The sequence below is a fragment of the Ixodes scapularis genome, unplaced genomic scaffold (genome assembly GCF_016920785.2).
Source record: "Ixodes scapularis isolate PalLabHiFi unplaced genomic scaffold, ASM1692078v2 PGA_scaffold9__187_contigs__length_104089568, whole genome shotgun sequence".
In the NCBI taxonomy this organism is placed as follows: domain Eukaryota; kingdom Metazoa; phylum Arthropoda; class Arachnida; order Ixodida; family Ixodidae; genus Ixodes; species Ixodes scapularis.
The window spans coordinates 7890429-7908197 of NW_024609884.1; the positions used below are offsets into that span (position 1 = coordinate 7890429).

General features: G+C 49.3%; 1 protein-coding gene across 11 annotated transcripts in view; it reads left to right on the forward strand.

The window, feature by feature from the left end:
• LOC8041779 (katanin p80 WD40 repeat-containing subunit B1) overlaps positions 1 to 17769 on the forward strand; it is a 172747-nt gene that overhangs the window by 142738 nt on the left and 12240 nt on the right. For all 11 annotated transcript variants that reach the window (XM_042287100.1, XM_040499184.2, XM_029991423.4 and 8 more), the window contains one exon: positions 7827 to 7901. In XM_042287100.1, the coding sequence (XP_042143034.1) occupies positions 7827 to 7901 (75 nt within the window). The remainder of the gene's footprint in view (positions 1 to 7826; positions 7902 to 17769) is intronic.

The window sequence follows — 17769 nt, forward strand, 5'->3', positions numbered from 1 at the left end:
ATATTGCGCTGAGCCAGACGACAGAAAATCTTTAACACAGCCGAGTTTATTTGCAAGGGAACAATTCATAACCGTCCACACAAACAGTTCGAGTGGTGAAAACTTCCGTTTTTCAGTGGACTTTCACACCTGGAACTGTTTACAACAGTCAGACTTCCATTTGCTGTGGACTGCCAAGAGAAGGGAGGTGTTAAAGAAATGAGGTCCAAGAGAAGCCCTTGAACATTGTTTTAATTCTGATGGGTATCTCACGAAGGTCAGATTTGATTCTGAGGGAGGGGAGGGAGCAAAATTTTTGCCTTAACATTAGACCTTCCCGTTTTGTTTTATTTTCTTGTGTGCAATCTATGTGGAGCGCAAGCCCGTCTGCTTCTTTGGATAGTAGGTTGATAGGAAGGATAGTAGGTAGACTTCAATGCTGCTTGCTTCCAGGCCTTCCCACTATCCTTTAATTAGAGCGAATCAGAGTTTGGCGTTCGACTGTCACCAGAACCCATGCAAAAGAAGCAGGCAAACTTGAAAACAAAGTGCCGGCTCAGGAGGGTCGGTTGTCTTTTGTAAACGACTCGGTAAAAAAAATGAGAAGATTTGGTTGACATGTCTTTTCCTGTGGAGATTGAATAAGATTTCAGCATTGAAAAACAAGCTTTCTGGGAGGTCATTTGCCTTGCTCGAGGCGGACAAAAGTGGGCAGTTTGCAGCGCTCCCAGTGGACACGTTTAATGAAAGGGCAGTGGCTGCAGTTCCAGGGTATTTTGAAAAGACCAGAGAGGATGTATTGATTGTAAAGCGTGAACTGTGTAAAATTCTATCTGAGTATGAGTTAACTCTCACATTAAACAAGATTAGGGGGTTTTGTGTTCTTCTTTTGCAGTAAAGTTTCTGGTAGAAGACCATAAGGAGGGCTTCAGGGCTTCGCATTCTGCGTGGTGGTCAATGAAAATCGTTCTTGGCAGTAGATTCTTTTGCTGTGTACATACAGACTTGTTTGGGAAGTACTACTTCAAGTAGGTTTAGAAAACTTTGTATTTTATTTGAAGTATATTCTCTGAGTAGGTACTTGTACTTTACTTAAAGGGGTACAGAAAACAAATTCTGGAGCTCATCTTTTTGCTTTAACATGAAGCGGGTTAAAGTTGAATGTGACCAACACCTTTATAACATAGGATAACACAAGAAAACATATTTTAAACCGAATAAAACTATAACTAAAAACCACCTCGTGGACGTCTGTGAAGCTTCGATGGAATGTCGTGATGACAACATGTTAGTAAGAGCAGCACCACAACAGGAAGTACGCTCGCTCATAGAGATTACTTGGGCCTGAACATGATACGGAGGCACTTTGATGAAGAAACTAACAGCAGAGTTGGTCACCGTTCGTTTTAGTATCAGGTGGTCTTTCCGGCAATGCTTGTTTGGGGTGGTTTGGGGATTGTATACGTGCAATGTAATATCGACGCCACAAAATATCTATCTAAACGGTCCCGAATACCCACCTCTCCTGATGACGAGATAGTCGCCCTGGTCGACTGCAACAAACTCGATCGCTCTGAAGTCAACACAACTACCATCGTTGCTAAAAGGAGACGGCGCGTACGGCTCTGCAAAGTGGCACGCATCTAAACAAGTTGCTGCGGCATTTTTGAGCTTCGGAAATGCGGGAGGGAGCTGACGTCCCAGGAAGATACGCTTGAACTAAAAGAGCGTCAGCAAACTCCACGTAAATACCTGTTCACACTGGGAGCGGAACCGCACTGGCACCGCATTCTTCTGCGTTCTTGATAACTGATTGCGGAACATTCTTTTACAACCGATTTTATGAACCGCTGGGCCACTAGACAATCGCAACTCAATGCTGACGTGACGCTCGGCCGAGAAAGTTTGGACCGGCATTGAGTAACCCCCAACAACTGCTCTAACTCGACATGTGTTGGCGTACCGTCATGTCAGAATAAAATGGACATACTAAAACAAGTGTTGTACCCATGTTGCAAAGGCAATCCATATGGCGTTTATTTAAGCTCTATGACACAAAAAAGAAAATAGAATCGAGGAGAGTGTTCTTTTTTGACTGGAGCATTCGCCACCGCTTCACCTGAAAACAAGCTAGGGACGACGAGGGGAAAGACTGACCTTCTTACCCCAAAATAGAGTTCAGGGTTCAAACTATTCATGCGAGAAGGGTCCACAAAGGTCGCTTGGGAATATTCCATTCAGCAAGCCAGCCGGTTGTGTGCAGATGGTCTTGGCCCGGATCGCCGGAGTGCCTTGCTAAGCCTAGCGTTCCTAGATATAGTCTTTAGCGGACGCTTGGTCGGTGGGATCGTTGTCGTTGTAGCTTCTTTGGATATCCGTGGTTCCAGCGTTTGTCTCTGTCACGGCTTTCAGTTTCAAGTACTTTTTTTTCTTTTCTCTTTAAGTTAGTAAACCTCTGGAGCTGTACGTCATAGGCGTGGTCTTAGGATTTCATCGTAGCTTACAAAAAACTTGTGATAATTTTGCTTCGTGAATACAGATTTCTTCTTAGGCTTTGTCGTAAGATCATTTCGTGAATAAGCTCCGTTACCTGTTGCGGACGACGAAGACGAGGCAGACCGGTCATACAGCTACGACTAGGCCAAATCACTTCTCGGTCATCATGGTCACTGGTGATGTAGCGGCGTCTTCATGGTCATCACACCCACCCCTCTCGTCGCATTGGTTAATCATCAAACACTCGAGGCAGCTCAGCCAGCTCCATCGGCTCCGCCGGCTCCGCGATATGCTACAGCCCTCAGGTACTTACACTAAGCGAGATTGTAAAGTGTTGACGCCTCCAAGTGGCAAAGCTTGTAACTATGGTACACTCTGCCCTTCAGTGCATGTATGCTGACGTCAAGGCCGCGCCCGATTTGGCGGATCTACCGAGATGCATTTTGCTTTTCGATGGCTGATTTTGAAGCGCTTGCTGAAACCCCGTCGTTTAGAACAAAAAATATAGCCGCCCGCTTAAAATACAACCATGCGATAATCAATTACAGGTTTAGCTCATCCCATTCAACTTGTTTCTTGATGTTTTTTGTATATTTCAAGTTTCGATTCAGTATCCCTTTGAAGTATTTTTTCTGGTACTTTCCGAGGAAAGTAAAAATCCTGACTTCAAAGTACATAAAATGTACTCTGTCTCCTTCCCGTGTTGTCTTTGCGCTACATTGTAATTATTCAAAGTACATTCCCCAAATTTGGTCTCTGTGAAAGCTCTTTCAAGTTCACCAACCTTAAAGACTGATGACTAGTTCGTGCCTTCCACTTTTCCCTCGCTTCCTCCTCTCCCCCCTTCTACACGGTCCGCCCTTGCCTGTTTCCTCCTCCCCAAAGTGAGGAAGATCTTCTGCCTTGCAGAATCTCCAATCTGGTCGTCGGCCTTAAGAGGAAAAAAGAAAAGGCTTATAGTCCTGTGAAAACACACTTATCTTTCGAGACGTCATCTGGTCATTTTCCTCAGTGAAGTAATGGCAGCTATAAGACTGGTACAAATAAGTGCCTCAAAAAATATTTGTATTAAATAGTTTGTAAGCGAGAGTAAACCAACTACTTTGTGGCCACTTCACTTTATCCAAAATTCACTGCCATTTCCTAAAATACCTGATGCACCCTCGTTACCCCTGGGGCAATACATATCAGTTAAAAAACAAACAAAAAAACTTTATAGGGATTGGAGGACATCATGACATATTGTGTTAAAAAAGTACTTGTACTTGACTTTGGAAGTGTTGTATTTATCGTACTTTACTTCAACATTGCGCCCGGTGTACATACTACTTTACTTCAAGTACTTTTCTTTTATGTACTTTACCCAACACTGTCCATCTTGAAGGTAGTTTGTCACTTTGCAATTCAGTGGAGTTGCTTGATAGCCTATCTCCGCTTCACCAGAAGGCCTGTGCTTTCATGCCCCTAGATGTAAAAGATTTATATTTTCTGTACCTGAGTATGGTGAGAGACATTCTCGAGCTGAATTTAGTTTATTTTCAAGATCAAGCGGGGATTTCTGTTGACATGTTATTGCGACTCTTGAACTGTTATTTAAGGTTCAACCATGGTAAAGTTTAACGGAGAGCATTTTACTCAGCGGAGAGGTGTGTGTATCCGCTGTTGTCTGAATTTTATCTCATTGTGTTAGACAGGCATGTGACATCTTTTGAAGAACCTTTGGAGGTAGGAAGCTTGATTGTTCGCAGATTTTTTAACGACATATTAATCTGCGCCCCAAATGAATACTATGGAAGTAAGGTTCGAAATGATATTATTGAAGTAGCACCAGAGTTAAGGGTTCACGGCTGGTTTTACGGTAACGGGGAAGTTCCAATTTCTAGATTACAGTTGTTAAATGGTAAAAGTTTGTGTTTGTTTTATGGAAAAGGGGAACCAAAGAGGGTCTTAACTAGAGACTGTCCTTTCAGAACTTGTAAAGGTTGGCGTTGTACAGTCCCTTAGAGGCAATGCTGTAAAAAAGTTGTGTATTCATTGTGTTGGCAGTGCGCTCGTGAGACAGTTGGAGCGGTTCAGGCTAGCTGGGTATAGTTTGGATTTTTTTGGATCGATTTTGCGTAGATAAATTGTAGAACGGCCTAAAGGCTCTGAGGGGATTCCAAAGAGAAATGTTGTTGTAGTTTCATATTTTTACAGGTTTTTGCATATTCTTAGAGCAGTGGTTCTCAAATGGGGGTCCGTGGAGCCTTTGGGGTCCGCGAAGACATTCTAGGGGTCCGCGAAGCCCTGCGTGCTCAGTCAAACCCGGCAATAAAAGTTGTCTTTTTTCAGACAGAGAAGAATTTTTTTTTTTTTTTTCATTTTCGGGCGAGTTTTTTTGTGTGTATGTCAATAAGAGAAGTCTACTTCACACTAGCCCTTAGTTATATCTATTTTATATCATTATTATATTTAACCTATACCTTTTTTCTCCCCTCACCGCAAACGGGGTCCTCCATCACCTCCGCCGATCTACAAGGGGTCCGCGAAACATCGATGGTTGAGAACCAGTCAGAGCTTTGGCTCAGAAGTTCGAAGTAAATGTCGTTTTTAAGGCGGATTTCCGCTTAGGTATTCTTACACTGTTCGCATTTAAACAAAAAAGATTTGTGTGAAAAAAAAAAATATATGAGGATTCTTCAATTGGTTGCATCAAGCAAGTTGTGTACAAAATCCTGTTTGATTGTGGACTCTGCTATGTGGACCAGACAGGTTGGTGTGTGAATGACTGCCTCTTAGAACACAAAAGTCTAAAAAATGTTTTGTCATTATGGAAAAAAAAAAAAGAAACACTTCAACCTTGTGCAAAAAAAAAAAAAGAAAGTGATTCTTTCAAAAGAATTTTAGAGGAAACCTTGAGTACAAAGGGCCACGGATAGTGTGTGAGCCAGCCGTCTATAGTTTTGAACAAGCGCGCGAGAAAGTTTCTTCTGATGTGAGTTTTTGTTGTCGTTGAGGTATGGGTTGTCAGAAAAAAAAAGGGGGGGGGGGGGGGGGGCGTTGCTTGGTTCACATAGCCTTGATGAGGCTTATATCTTATTTGGTAGCTTGGCAGCGGGTATCTGCTGGTGGTGGGGTGTTTGGGTGGAGGCAACGTTACTAAAACACTCAGTTGGGAAACTGCCGTAGAGACTGCTCTGAAAAAGTGGCCCCAATCTGTCCTCGACAACCGAGCTAATGGCGACCACAACGCCGCCATTTCTCCCGCAGCGGCCACTCGAGGAACTGCGCGTCACTTCTATTTTGGATTTAATCGGCCATTTTGGAGCCGAAACAGATACAGCGGAAGAGGTTACAGGGGTGCCACCCCCGTATCCTTAGCGGACGCGCCGCGTCATACTACCGGAGTTAAAATGCACCTAGGTCGGGACGCGCTACCTGAAAGCACCACTGAGGCATGGTTGTATAAAAACAATGTTAATTGTGCCGCAAACCCTGCAAACTATAGATTTTAAAAACATCATGCGCCCATCATTTTGTACTAAACTCCAAAAAATCTCATAAAAAAAGGAGTCTTTTCCGTTTGTTTTTACGCAAAAACATGCTTTGTAAAAGCTCAAGGTGACCACAATACAGACAAATGATAGAGTGGCGCTGTTGTCGTATCTAGCTCGGTCTCGTTGGACGCCAGCGGCCCAAGTTTCGACGGCGAGTTTCCCAACTGAGTGTTTTAGGAACGTTGGGTGGAGGTCAGTCAGTCTAGCTCGGTTCCGCCATCTTTGCGGCTGCATGTCTTTTTGTCTTCTCTCTTTCCTGTTTGTGTGGACAGCTATAAATGGTGGTCCCCTTGCGAATGAATTCAGCCGCGTTTGCAATTATTTGTCGTCTTGTCCGTTATTTTATTTTTCCTTGTCTCATGGTTTAGATTATAATGTAATCATCTACAGTTTTTTTTTTATTTCTTTATTTGTAAATAAATACTGTGCGCTCTCTCGGGTGCTTTACAGCAGTGGAACGTTAAATTCCATACATGTCATATCGTGCAATATGATATACATTTCTTAACACCTTATACATTTCATATCAATATGCTGTTTTTGCATTTATGAAAAAGGCCTTCAGGCATTTAATTAATTAAAAAATATATATAATTGCTTATCGGGATCGGAATGAGCTTTCATTTTTTTAATATTTTGTATTTTTGTAATACTTCCTGGCATGCTATTTAATATCTCTAAATTGAGAGTATGGCAAGTGTAGGCGACACTGAAGCCAACATTAAAATAAGCCCCTCCCCCCCTCTTTTTTCCACAAGGGAAAAAATAAATAAAGAGGAGATAAAGGAAACATCCCGCACCAATCTGTGTGACGAGTCTAAAGCTTGTACAGTGGCGCCATCTTTAGTGGAGGGGGCGAACGATGTAATGTTGTTGGCTACGGAGTTTAACACCAGATGGCGGCACAGTAGGAGCAAAATACGCTCAACAAGGCGCTAGGGTGCCCGACGTTGAGAGGGCCTACGAAGCGCAGCCCGCCGACGTCTAACCGTGGCCGCATTTGTTTGGTGGAAGTTGCTTCATAATTTAGATGCGTGTATAAGTATAGTAACTTCAATCTGACCATTTCGTCGATTGTGCCAACTAAAATTCCTTTCCTAGCTACTAATCCGAATTTGAGAGCTGCCTGATTAGGGAGCTTTAATCTTTGATGGAAGGTGATGCAAAAGTGAACACTTCTTTATAGTGGGATTAATTTTATCGATAGCGAACGCTAAACGTAATTTCTGACCCATGGTAATAAAAACAAAACAAAAATATAAAGTAGGCTCGTGTACCGACATAATAAATTTCGCGTCTGGATTTGAGGATCTGGGAGACCCAACCTAGGCTGAGGGTGGTAGTCGCAGAGTCTGTCCGAAGTACTAAGTGATTCGTAGTTTGCTTTCGGCGCCGCGAAGTGACAAGGAAACAGCTGAAAAAGGCGCTGCTGGCAGCTACGATTCAAGGCGCCTGGCGCGCGATTTCGCCTGCGAACGTCGCTAGTTTACGCCTAGTTTTTGTGGACTGGGATTAGGTGTACTGAGATTTTCGCGGTCTAAACCAATATATTTCTAAAAAAAAAAAAGAGCGTTGCGGTTGCAGTTTTATGGTGGTGATTCTGCACAAACCTTTTTTAACAATCTGCATACCAACTAGGAGGAACACTTTCCGCGGGTTTCGCTTGTCTTTGAACCGTAGTCCAAGGATTCCCACCGCACGAATTAAAACAGCTTGTTGAAACGGACGTATTCATAGTTGGTGTTTTTGGTCGGAAATGTTGATCTGCCGACGTGGAGAAGTCTACCTCATTCCTATTTTCCGTGTTTTTTGCAGTCAAATCTGGACGTTGGATATGTGCCAGATTGTGCTACCTGCCATCTACGATCTGCTTCAAAGCAAATACGAATCGTAAGTAATGATTTGGGGTTTGATGAATTTTTACACGAACGTAGTGACCAAATGTTGGCAGACGGGCGTCAATGAAGGTTTTGATATTTGCACGCGATGTTTCGCATTGAATGGTGGCGGTCTGGTTCTCGCGGGTCTGCGCATTTGCCGGGGGTGTCGGGGTAATTAAGTGATCCATATGGGGTCATAAAATACCTCTAAGTGCATTTTATGGGAACATTAACATCATTGCCATTATTGGTTATATTCAACCAGACCGAAGACCGCAGGAAGGTATACAATTACCTACGAGCGCTGCACATACTTCATCGTTCAAAGATTTTTGTGTGGGTTCCATTAGAATCACTGAAGGTTCCATTAATGAAAGAAAAAAATAACTAAAACACAAGAAAAACAATAAAAAAATGCAAACCTTTTTTTCTTCTTTTTTTTTTTTTCCGAGTTACGTCGAGATGTTTTATAGATCTCTTCTCGTTTCTTGGTTCGACCGTGTGCTTCGTAGCAATTTCGAGTAAGCGTAACCTCGGCGTTCAATCCTATCTTCAAGATCACGATCGCTCGAGTGAAATGTCGGTTCACGAATATTCTGCGTGGGGAAACGCGCGTGTGCCGTTCTGGATTGTAGAGAATAAAGGCGCCAAGAAAACACGAAGGACAAATAGAAGGGCGACGTGCAGCACAGAGCGCTCTGGGGTGTACGTCGTCCTTCTGCTTGTTCCTTGTGTTTTCTTGGCACTTTTTATTATCTGCGATGTACAACCAACTCGCCCAAGTACACACCGTTCTGCCGTTCTAGATTCCCGCAGACCTGTTGATTTCGGCGATGGTCTTTAGTTTCCATAGTTAATTTCCGGGAAAAATGTTCTTCTAAAACTTCTATAAAGAGTGTTACGTTGACCACCTGGGAAGTGAAAAACACAACGTTTAGGGGAAAAAAGAATTGGCAGCGACCTTTCTCTTTTAGGGGACATTTAGGCCACGAGTCTTTTCTCTTTGATACATGGAAATAAAGTCTGCGGCTTCAGAATATCAGGTCAAACGCTCATTAACAAGACAAGTAAGGATCATGGCCCGGGGGGGGGGGGGGGGGGGGGGGGGCGGGGGGCGGCGGGCGGCGGGCACGAGCCCCAATGCCCCCGCCCCCCTCTCCCCGTAGTCTACGCCTATGTGTATGTGTGTGTTTTAAGCGTTGGTACAAGGCAAAATCGACGCTCGTTCGCGCTTCACAGGCTAGCGTCAGAAACGTCCCTGTACTATTCGTGCTTAGCGTGCATTAAGTCGGGTACAGATGTTCCGTTTTTTTACGGTAAACGTTCCTTGGCTAGTTGCTCCGCATTTCGTGCAGCCTTATAGGCGTGGCCGCGAAGCTCGATGCTGATTGGTTCACGGGGGAGCTCATGTGACCAGAGGGGTAGGCGAGGAGGAACTCAACCACCTGTGCGCAATGAGGGAGAGGATCTCGATAGTATGGACTCTGGAAGATCGCTAGGTTTATCAGCCCGATTGACAATAGTATCGCTTCATTCTAGGCAGTCGGCGTATCGCTAAACGTATGCGATTCTAGAACGCTTCACGTATGCAACACGATTGGCTAGCAATTCGCCACGCATTTTTCGTACTCGGACGCCATGAGATTAAATTGTAGAAGCGTTGATGGTACCGTTGAAATGGGCCGGGTTCGCTGTGCGCGGGCAGATGACGCCACGCTCTTGGGCGCGGCTTTGTGCGCTCGGCAAGCCGACGGTTCTGCGCTGGGTGGTCCCGGCCGAGTCGGCAGTGTCTCCAACGTGCCTCTCGATTGTCGTGCGTGGGGGGCGCGACGACAAGGATGTCGCCGCCGCCCTCCGGCATTGAGCGTGCGCACTGCGACACATTATTTATCACGCTCGAGCCAGCATTTTTTTGGCTCGGCGATGGCTCCTTGTCGTCGGAGGGGGGCTGTCACAGGGCCCGGGGGCCTCTTTTCTGGCGGTCCTCGGGATTATTTATTTGCGCGCAAGAAAGGATGCTCCGGAGCCCTGGGCCCCGCGCTGGGCAGGGCGGGTTCGCGTGGTGGGTCGCGGCCGCATTGTGCGCCGCCGTCACGGCTTCGGGCCGGCAGGGGGAACCCCCGGCCGCCCCAGATTTATGGCTTCGAGGCTTTTCAGCCGGGGGCGCCCTCCTCTCCCGGCAGTCGTCGTGTTCCGCCGCTTTATCGCATTGATCGTATTTGCGTTTATCGCGCAGAACGGAAGGCCGATTAACAGAGCGCGCTTAGTGAGCCGGCGGGCTCCCCCCTCCCCGTGTGTTGGTCCTGGGCGCCGCGCGCACAATGCGGGGGGTTGTTTGCATGCGCCGGTGGGCCCCGCTGCCCGCCCCGCCGGTGCCCGCACCTGCACTCGCTCCCCTCGGCCCGCGCTGGGTGGCGCCCCCGGAATGCCGGGCCGTCTTCCCCCGGGGTGCGCACCTTCGGCCGCTGGGCCCCGTCGCAGAGGGCGCACGGGCCCGCTGCCTTCGCGCCCGGGCCCATTGTTTGCCTCGCGCGAGCTCTGTCGCCTCTGTGCAGCCTGGACTCCGACGAAGGGAGAGAGGGCTGGCGTAGTTACTCTCGAGTGCGTTTGCGTTGGACACGCACTGGAGGCCAAATCAAAGTCCCTCCCTCGCTCTGGCGCTGTGTGCGTGGCGCGCTCTTAGGTGGCCCGTTTGTTGGCCCAACATTCCCAACTCGTGATTTCGTTTTTTTTTTAGCTTCCTTTTGCCGATTTTTTATTATTTATTTATTGATTAAGGCGAGCGGTGTTCAACAGCTACATATAAAAGTGGCCCGGGCAGGGAATGTCTCTTTCGATAAATAATATATCATTCGGCGAAAAGTTTTCTTCTTTTTTTTTTACCGTTTTGTTTTTTGCGTTTTTTTTTTTCCGCCCACGCGGCTTTCTGGCGATCTTTTTTTGCGCTCTAAAGACATGGATTGCATGGACAAGCCCGTGCAATTTCAAGCTTGCCAAAGTTGTGTTCACGCGCAAACTGCTCGTAGTTGCGCGTATGGGGCACCAGTCGGGGCGCCACGCTTGCAGTTGTCTCTGTTTACTCTTCAAGTTCGTGCATCCACTGGAGCAAGACGGAATGGAGCCCATCTATGCTTCTCCCGGCTCCAAGTCCACTTTGCGATTTTCTGGTTTTAACGTTTTTGTGGGGAAGTTTTTTCTGGTCGTAATTTTCTTTCCGGCGTCACTGAGCTAAGAAGTCTTAATTCCGAAGTATATACTTCCGAAGTACATAACATTATTGGCAGTCTTTCTTTCTCTTTGTGTGTGTGTATGTGTGTGTGTGTAAAGGGTTTGGGGGGGGGGGGGGGGTAAGCGTAGCTTTTTTTTTTTTTGCTGCACTAAAATGTCACGAAGAAACAAGTTTGACAACATAGACGCAGCAGAGCTTTTTTTTTATTATTTTATTTTTTCTCGGGTATTTCCACGGAAGAAGTGCGTAATTCAGTGACCAGTTATTTCTGGTGTAATTGAGACACCGTCCTAATTGGCTCAGAAACTAAATCCTTGGACCCGTTGAAACAAATCAAAATAATAAATAGCTAAAAGTAAACGACCGCTTTCCAGCTAAATGCTCTGTGCTTTTTCTTTTTTCCGCTTAATGTTTAGTTAACATAGTGCTCGATCAGCGATTGTCCTCGAGGAAACATTTGCCGGGCACGACAACGCGTCGAGCCGCCTTGCGTCAACGCCTCCCCCGCGCTGGTTCCCACGACGTGCCACGACGCCTTGTTCTCATGTCCGTCGCTCGTTTGACGTTTCGTCGCGGCGTGTCGAGCGTCGCGAGCAGGGGCGCGTCGAATCGGCAGCACGGCGCGAGACCCAAGGGGGAGATTGGTTCCGCCGAGGTCCCGATGAAGATGTCACGGGGACTGGTCCCCCGCTGCGGAGGAGGGAGCAGCTCGGGGGACTTCACGGGGAGACGACCTTTTGTCGGGCTGCCGGGTTTCGTAGTGCTCAGGGCCTACCTCTCCCGATAGATGGCTGTCGGTCGCCCGTCACTTGCCCGCCGCTGGTGCGCGTTGACTCCAGACTGTTAGTCGCGAGGCGTCCAGCGAACCGTCGAATAATTCGAGACGGCCCGTCTCCTTCGAGGATGCAGGTAGACGGTTCACTTGGGTCGAGTGGTTCCGCGCCGCCTCCAGACTCAATCGCTGCGTCACTGGCAGCGCGATGCACGTTTCGCTGATTGACACGTGAGCATCGGTTTGTCAACCGCTGCACCCTTTTTTTCATTGACGTAGCTACGTGTGCGTGAATTGATTCTAAACTTTCGCGGCTTGCATCCTGGTCACTCTAGTCTCTTGGAAGATAAAAACTACTCAGGAAGCTCCTCCTCCACCTTGAGTTTTCGACCTTCGGTTGACACTTGGTTGACACACACAACGAAAGGAAACGAGCTGGAGGCGGAGGTTCTCATGCGGATCTGATGTCTCAGCAAACTGCAGGCTCTGGCGCGTAATGCGAAGTATTATTTATTTTTTTCTTCTTTAGAGAATAGTCTTTACTATGAGCTTCATTGATGAGTGTCGTGCGTACGTGGAGATAATTTTTTGTTGGTGTTATAAAAGGAAGGAGTGTGACGAAGCGGAACAGTCGCTCGGGAAGCCCTCTCTGTCATTCGCTGCTGGATCGTGCTCTTCCTGGGCGTTTGTGCGTCGTGCCAAACACTCTCGAACGGCTGCAGCGGCCGACCCATCGCGCCCGTCCTCTGCTGCCGCGTCCCGAGCGAGGGCGCCTGCTGACGAGCGCCGGACGGTTCAAGTCCGTTCCTTTGTGTGCGGCCCGGAGTCCGAGCGCGAGCGGCGGCGTCCGCGGGCCCCCCCGCGTCTGTGGGACTCGGCCCTGGCTCCCATTGTGACTTCTTTGTCGACCAACGATCGATGCTATCGCCGCCTTTGAAACGCATCCCTTTTTTGCGCGCCAGCCCGGGCCATTCTTGGCAGCTCAGTGTCGCGCCGAACAACCGGGCGCCTTGTTTTGTGCGACCGTTTCTTCTCTTTCTCACGGCCGTTTTTGGGAAACGCGATCCGATCTTTATCGACGACGGCTTGAAATGGAGCCGATTTGTTGGCGCGCTCTGCCTTTCGGGGGCCCTCGATGAAGCCGCATCTGGTGCGTCGTGCACGCTGCCCTCGGGGTTCTGCCGCCTCTTCAACGGGCTCTTGACTCTCTGCGCTTCCGCCTGTCTCTCGCTTTGCATTTAGTTAGGCGGTATCTGGCAGGAGTGTCTCGGCAGTTGTTTATTAAGGGCGGCCTCTTCAGGTGCACGCTCCGCCGCAGCCGCCGCCGGCCTTCCGAACTTCCATTGAAGCACCGCAAAGTAATTCGCAACTTTCAGCGATGGTGGTATACCGCGGTGTGACAATCACGCTTCCAAGTTTCGGGGAGGGTGGACTTCTCGGTAAAACAAATGCTGGCTTACATCTTAGTGATATAAAATAATAACGTGAGACTCAAAAAACGCTCGTAGTTAAGCAAATTGGAACTACTTGCGCGTCACGGATCTAACATCGTACTGCTCCTCAACGTCGATCATCCCGATGACGTGCATTTTGATAGATGTCAGTGCGCCCCCAAAGACGTCGTGACAGTTGCGAGAAGAGACGTCCTGTCATTCCCAGCGTGTCGCTACCACTTGGCGATCGAGAAGTTAGTAGCCGGTAGCGGCCTGCCATTTCCGTTAAAGCCCCTTGGTAAAGGCGTTTTTTTACAAATACCGCCAATCGTTGTTGTGGAAACGCGCAAGACCCGTGCCACGAGCGAGTGCTCCGCCGCCATTCGCTTCCAAGGACCGCTCATTTCAGTGCACTGGCGCATTTGACGCGACTTGCAAGACGAACTCAAACACATGGAGGGTCACTTTAATTTTCGTTGCTCCTGAGCGCCTGCTGACGGCAAACTACCTTAACGCTTCCTCAATGAGCACCACGCGCTATAGTTAGCCCGCACACGACATCGACGCTTATTCGCATTTTACTCAGATAGTGGAGAGTTTTAGCAGATCGTTCCGATAACGACACGATGCATGCACAAAGGCGTCGGCAGAGTATAACGTGTCGTTATCGGAGTCATCGGTATTATCTACTAAAACTCCCTAGTGAGGAGCACCATATTTTACCACTTCCTTAACGAGCACTTGGCACCACAGTGGTGGCTTCAATGTCAATCTTTCGATTCTATCAGGGAAAATAAAATCTCCCCTTTCCTTCACTATCATGACAAAGGCGATCACACAGAATGTGATGCAGCGTCGAGCTAGATGCGATCGCAGCGCCGCCGTTTCTGGCGTCGAGGCAACTCCGGCTCCATTAACTCCGGAAACGCGACATACTTGAACGAAGAGAATGAGAGTTGCGCCGCGCGCTGCAGTTTAGTCGTGAACGGCTCTATCAAAAAAAAAAAATTCACCCAAATGAAAAAAAAAAAAAAAAAGCTTTTAGTTTTTTTTATTTTGGTGAAGAAGGAATTAAGAGCAGCAGAGCTGTAGCTTCTGTTCTCGGCGGTGGCTTTCCAGGCGAGCGATCTGGTCTTTTTTCGCAAGGGAATCTGAAGCGCTCGACGCAGTGTAACTTTAGGCGATAGCGGCCTCGCGGCGGTTGCGGGAACCATTCGCGCTGCTGTGCACATCGCCGCTCGTTCCATTCCCGCTATTCTTCCTCCAAAAAAATCTTGCCGCCATCTATGAGCGACAGCAGCCACCAGTTGTCTGGTTGCTGAGACTGGAAGGGTTGCCGCGATCTATGAGCGACGGCGGCAAGCAGACAACCGGCAAACACAACGCTCTGGACAGCTACCGCCACCTATGAGCGGCGGCGGCAACCAGAGTGTTGTGTCGACATTTGTTTGCCCTTGGCAAAAGCCGTTCGTCCCTATGCTGACAAGGCGATGGAAGCTACAAGCTCGTTGGACCAGTCATGCATCGATCTTTTGCCACGTGATCACGCTCTCGCCCATACTAGCCGCGAGTGGGGTCAGGTCTGGCCACCGTGGATGGAAAACGCCTTGTTTAGGCGCCAGTCTGGAAACCGTGGGTACGCCTCCGCAATGCTTGTCTATGAGAAGATCTACACACACCGGCAACAAGATGGCAGCGCCCTGAGGCCGTACTTGCAAACGTCTTGCTCTATGTTTGGTTAAGTTATGTGACCCACGGGAGTAACTCGGACCTCCTCGAACAAGACGTTCGGTTGGCGCTCGTGTCCAATCAGTGATGAGACGAGCGCAGCGTCAGCGTTCGGTTCACATTCGCCTTTTCTTCCGGCACTGGAGCGAGAACCGGAAACGGTCACTAACAGCCGTATGACATATTCTGTGCAAACCCGGCGATCGCTTGTACGCGCTGTACTACATTCCGTACGAATGTCGTTCTTGGCAGACATAAGCGGGAGCTCGCTTTGTTCGGGCGTGCGCTGTGAACAACGGGCTCGAACGTTGCGTCCGGTGGTATGCGTCCCGGCTCTGCCCTTTGCGTGCAGGCAGGTGCGGCATGCGCGCGGCGTAAGCTTCGACAGGCTTGCGATTTCGTGGGCTTGCTCACAGGAGTAGATAGATGGCGGCTGCCAGACGCATCGTCTATCAGAGCAGATTTACAGGTTCCACTTCTTTTACTTTTAATTTGTGTAACCTCCTTCCAATAAAGGAAGAGTCGCCGTTTATTCTGCAAAAGGAGCCCGCGGCTGGCTGACCTGCTCAACAGGTTACTGGCCAGTATCGTCCCGATAATGAAATCTAACCAGTGCTCCGGATGCGTGAACGCAAATCCTTCGCTCTCATCATTGGCTCGGTCATTTGCTACGTGTATTTCACTCCGCTCCTTCGATGATCAAAGCTCTCCCGAGAGGAATGCGCGTGCGAGCGTCTCTGTTCCAGCGTTGAGCTGTGACGTGACGTGGCCTCCTGCGAGACTCAGCCGACCTCGACCGTGCTCCGCTGCTCGCTTTACACGGCAACCGGGCAGACCAAGTTACTTTCTCGCAGAACAAACATGCATGTGCCTTCGAAGGCGGGACAAGTGGCGAACATAGCCTGTGGGCCGTATCCCTAACTGAACAGCTCCCGCGCGTAAGTACGTTCGCACCCACTCGCGGGTCCACGTTCGGGAGAGGGGAGGACCCATTGTGTAACGGGGTAATTGTCGGAGCGGCGAGTTTTCGAAGGCACTTTGTGCCGGCCGATTGCCGAAAGGCGGCGTGCAAAGGTCAACAACTTGATGAGCGCGGCGGCGGCAGGGTGGGAGGTGCCCGCTCCGCTGGCGACGGGTCTCGCCTCGGCGAGCGGCCAAAGTGCCACTCGTGCGCGCCCCTGGCCCCCGGCGACTGGGACCTCGGCGCGGAGCTCTGCAGAGGGCTCGTTTACCAAACAATTTGAGCGGCTCCAAGTGCGCAGCATCGACGGCGTCGCGAAACCCGTTGCCATGATTCATCTCAATCAGACAAAGAGAAGCGACTCGCGGGGAATAAAGCAGCCCCTCCCTGCAATTACACCGCCGAGTAGAAATGCGCCCTCTCGGACGATTCTTACAGAAGGGATCGGAAAACGCCAGTGTGCGCGGAGTCTCGCCGATTTGTTGCTGCGCGGTGGTGATTTCGCGATCGTGCGCGCTGATTTCTTCGGCTTTTGCTGGATCCTTCGGAAGGTGAACGGCATCCGAAAGCGTGCGAGAGTTTATATACGCGAGCAGTATGCTTGGCGTGAACGTTCGGAAGGCTAACCGGAAGCGCGTCGTATGACGCGCTCGAGTGTATACCTGCGCGGGGAAGATCGCCATCTCTAATGTGGGGTGGCTATCTGCATCTTGGATGGATTCTCGTGTGCACAGGCTAGCTGAGCGCGTGCGACGGGCGCGTGCTGTGACCGCGTCCCCGGGAAGGGAGGGGCGACAGAGCACCACCGGTGGCGGCGGGGAGACCTCGCTGCGGGTCTCGCAGCTCGACGGGCCAAATTACAGGCTGCAGTCACATCCCGACCGTAAATCACAGTGACGACGCTGATGGCCGCAGCTGGCCTGGTGTTGTCGCGCCCCGGAGCGGGCACTTGGGGTGGGCGCCGGGGGCGCGCGGGGGGCAACGGGGGCCCGGGCTATCCTGGCGTCCGCGCACCTTGCGCCCAACCCCCGGGGAAGCCCACACTGTGGCCCCTAGTGGGGTGTCGGGGCGGTCGCCGTCTTGCGTGTCCGAGCTCCGTTTGCAAGTTGAGATCTAAAGAACGCCTTCTTACCGGGGCAATAGCGGCTTTTACGTTCCGGAAAGCGAACGCAAGTATTTTGCCAGCATAAGTGCGTACATGGGGATGGTTTTAAATGTTGACGAGGGAGGCGACCGATTTTCTCTGGGCCAGTTTCCATAAAAACCGTTTTGGGGCGGTTTTTCTTCCTCGGCTTTGGGCTTGGGTTCGCGCCTTGCAGCGGACGTTGGTGCTTGGCGTAGACATCCGAGGGCTTAAGTTTACGTCGTGTAGCGCTATGTATGTGTGAAAAATATAAGAAGTATTAGTTTAGTTCCAGCGAGGTGTAGGTGTAAGTAACAGGTATGACTGCAAGACCAACCCAGTGTTGAGTTTATGATAAAGCCGACGCCCCGTTTTTCCCCCAGAGAGAGAGAGAGAGAGACCATGTATTTATTTAATGAAAGGTTCACTCGTCTATGGGTTGGTGTCCCTGAGGCGAGAGGGAAAAGGAATGTAGGGATTGATAGGAAATGTTAAGTGACTATGTATAAATATAGATGAAGTGATGGACCCCAGAGTCCCTGATGTAGCTGATCAGGGAGTCCAGGATTTCTTTTCTGTGCTGTGGCTGTCCCCTGGGGTGAGTCCAGTCTTCAAGCTTCGTGGGCCTTTTC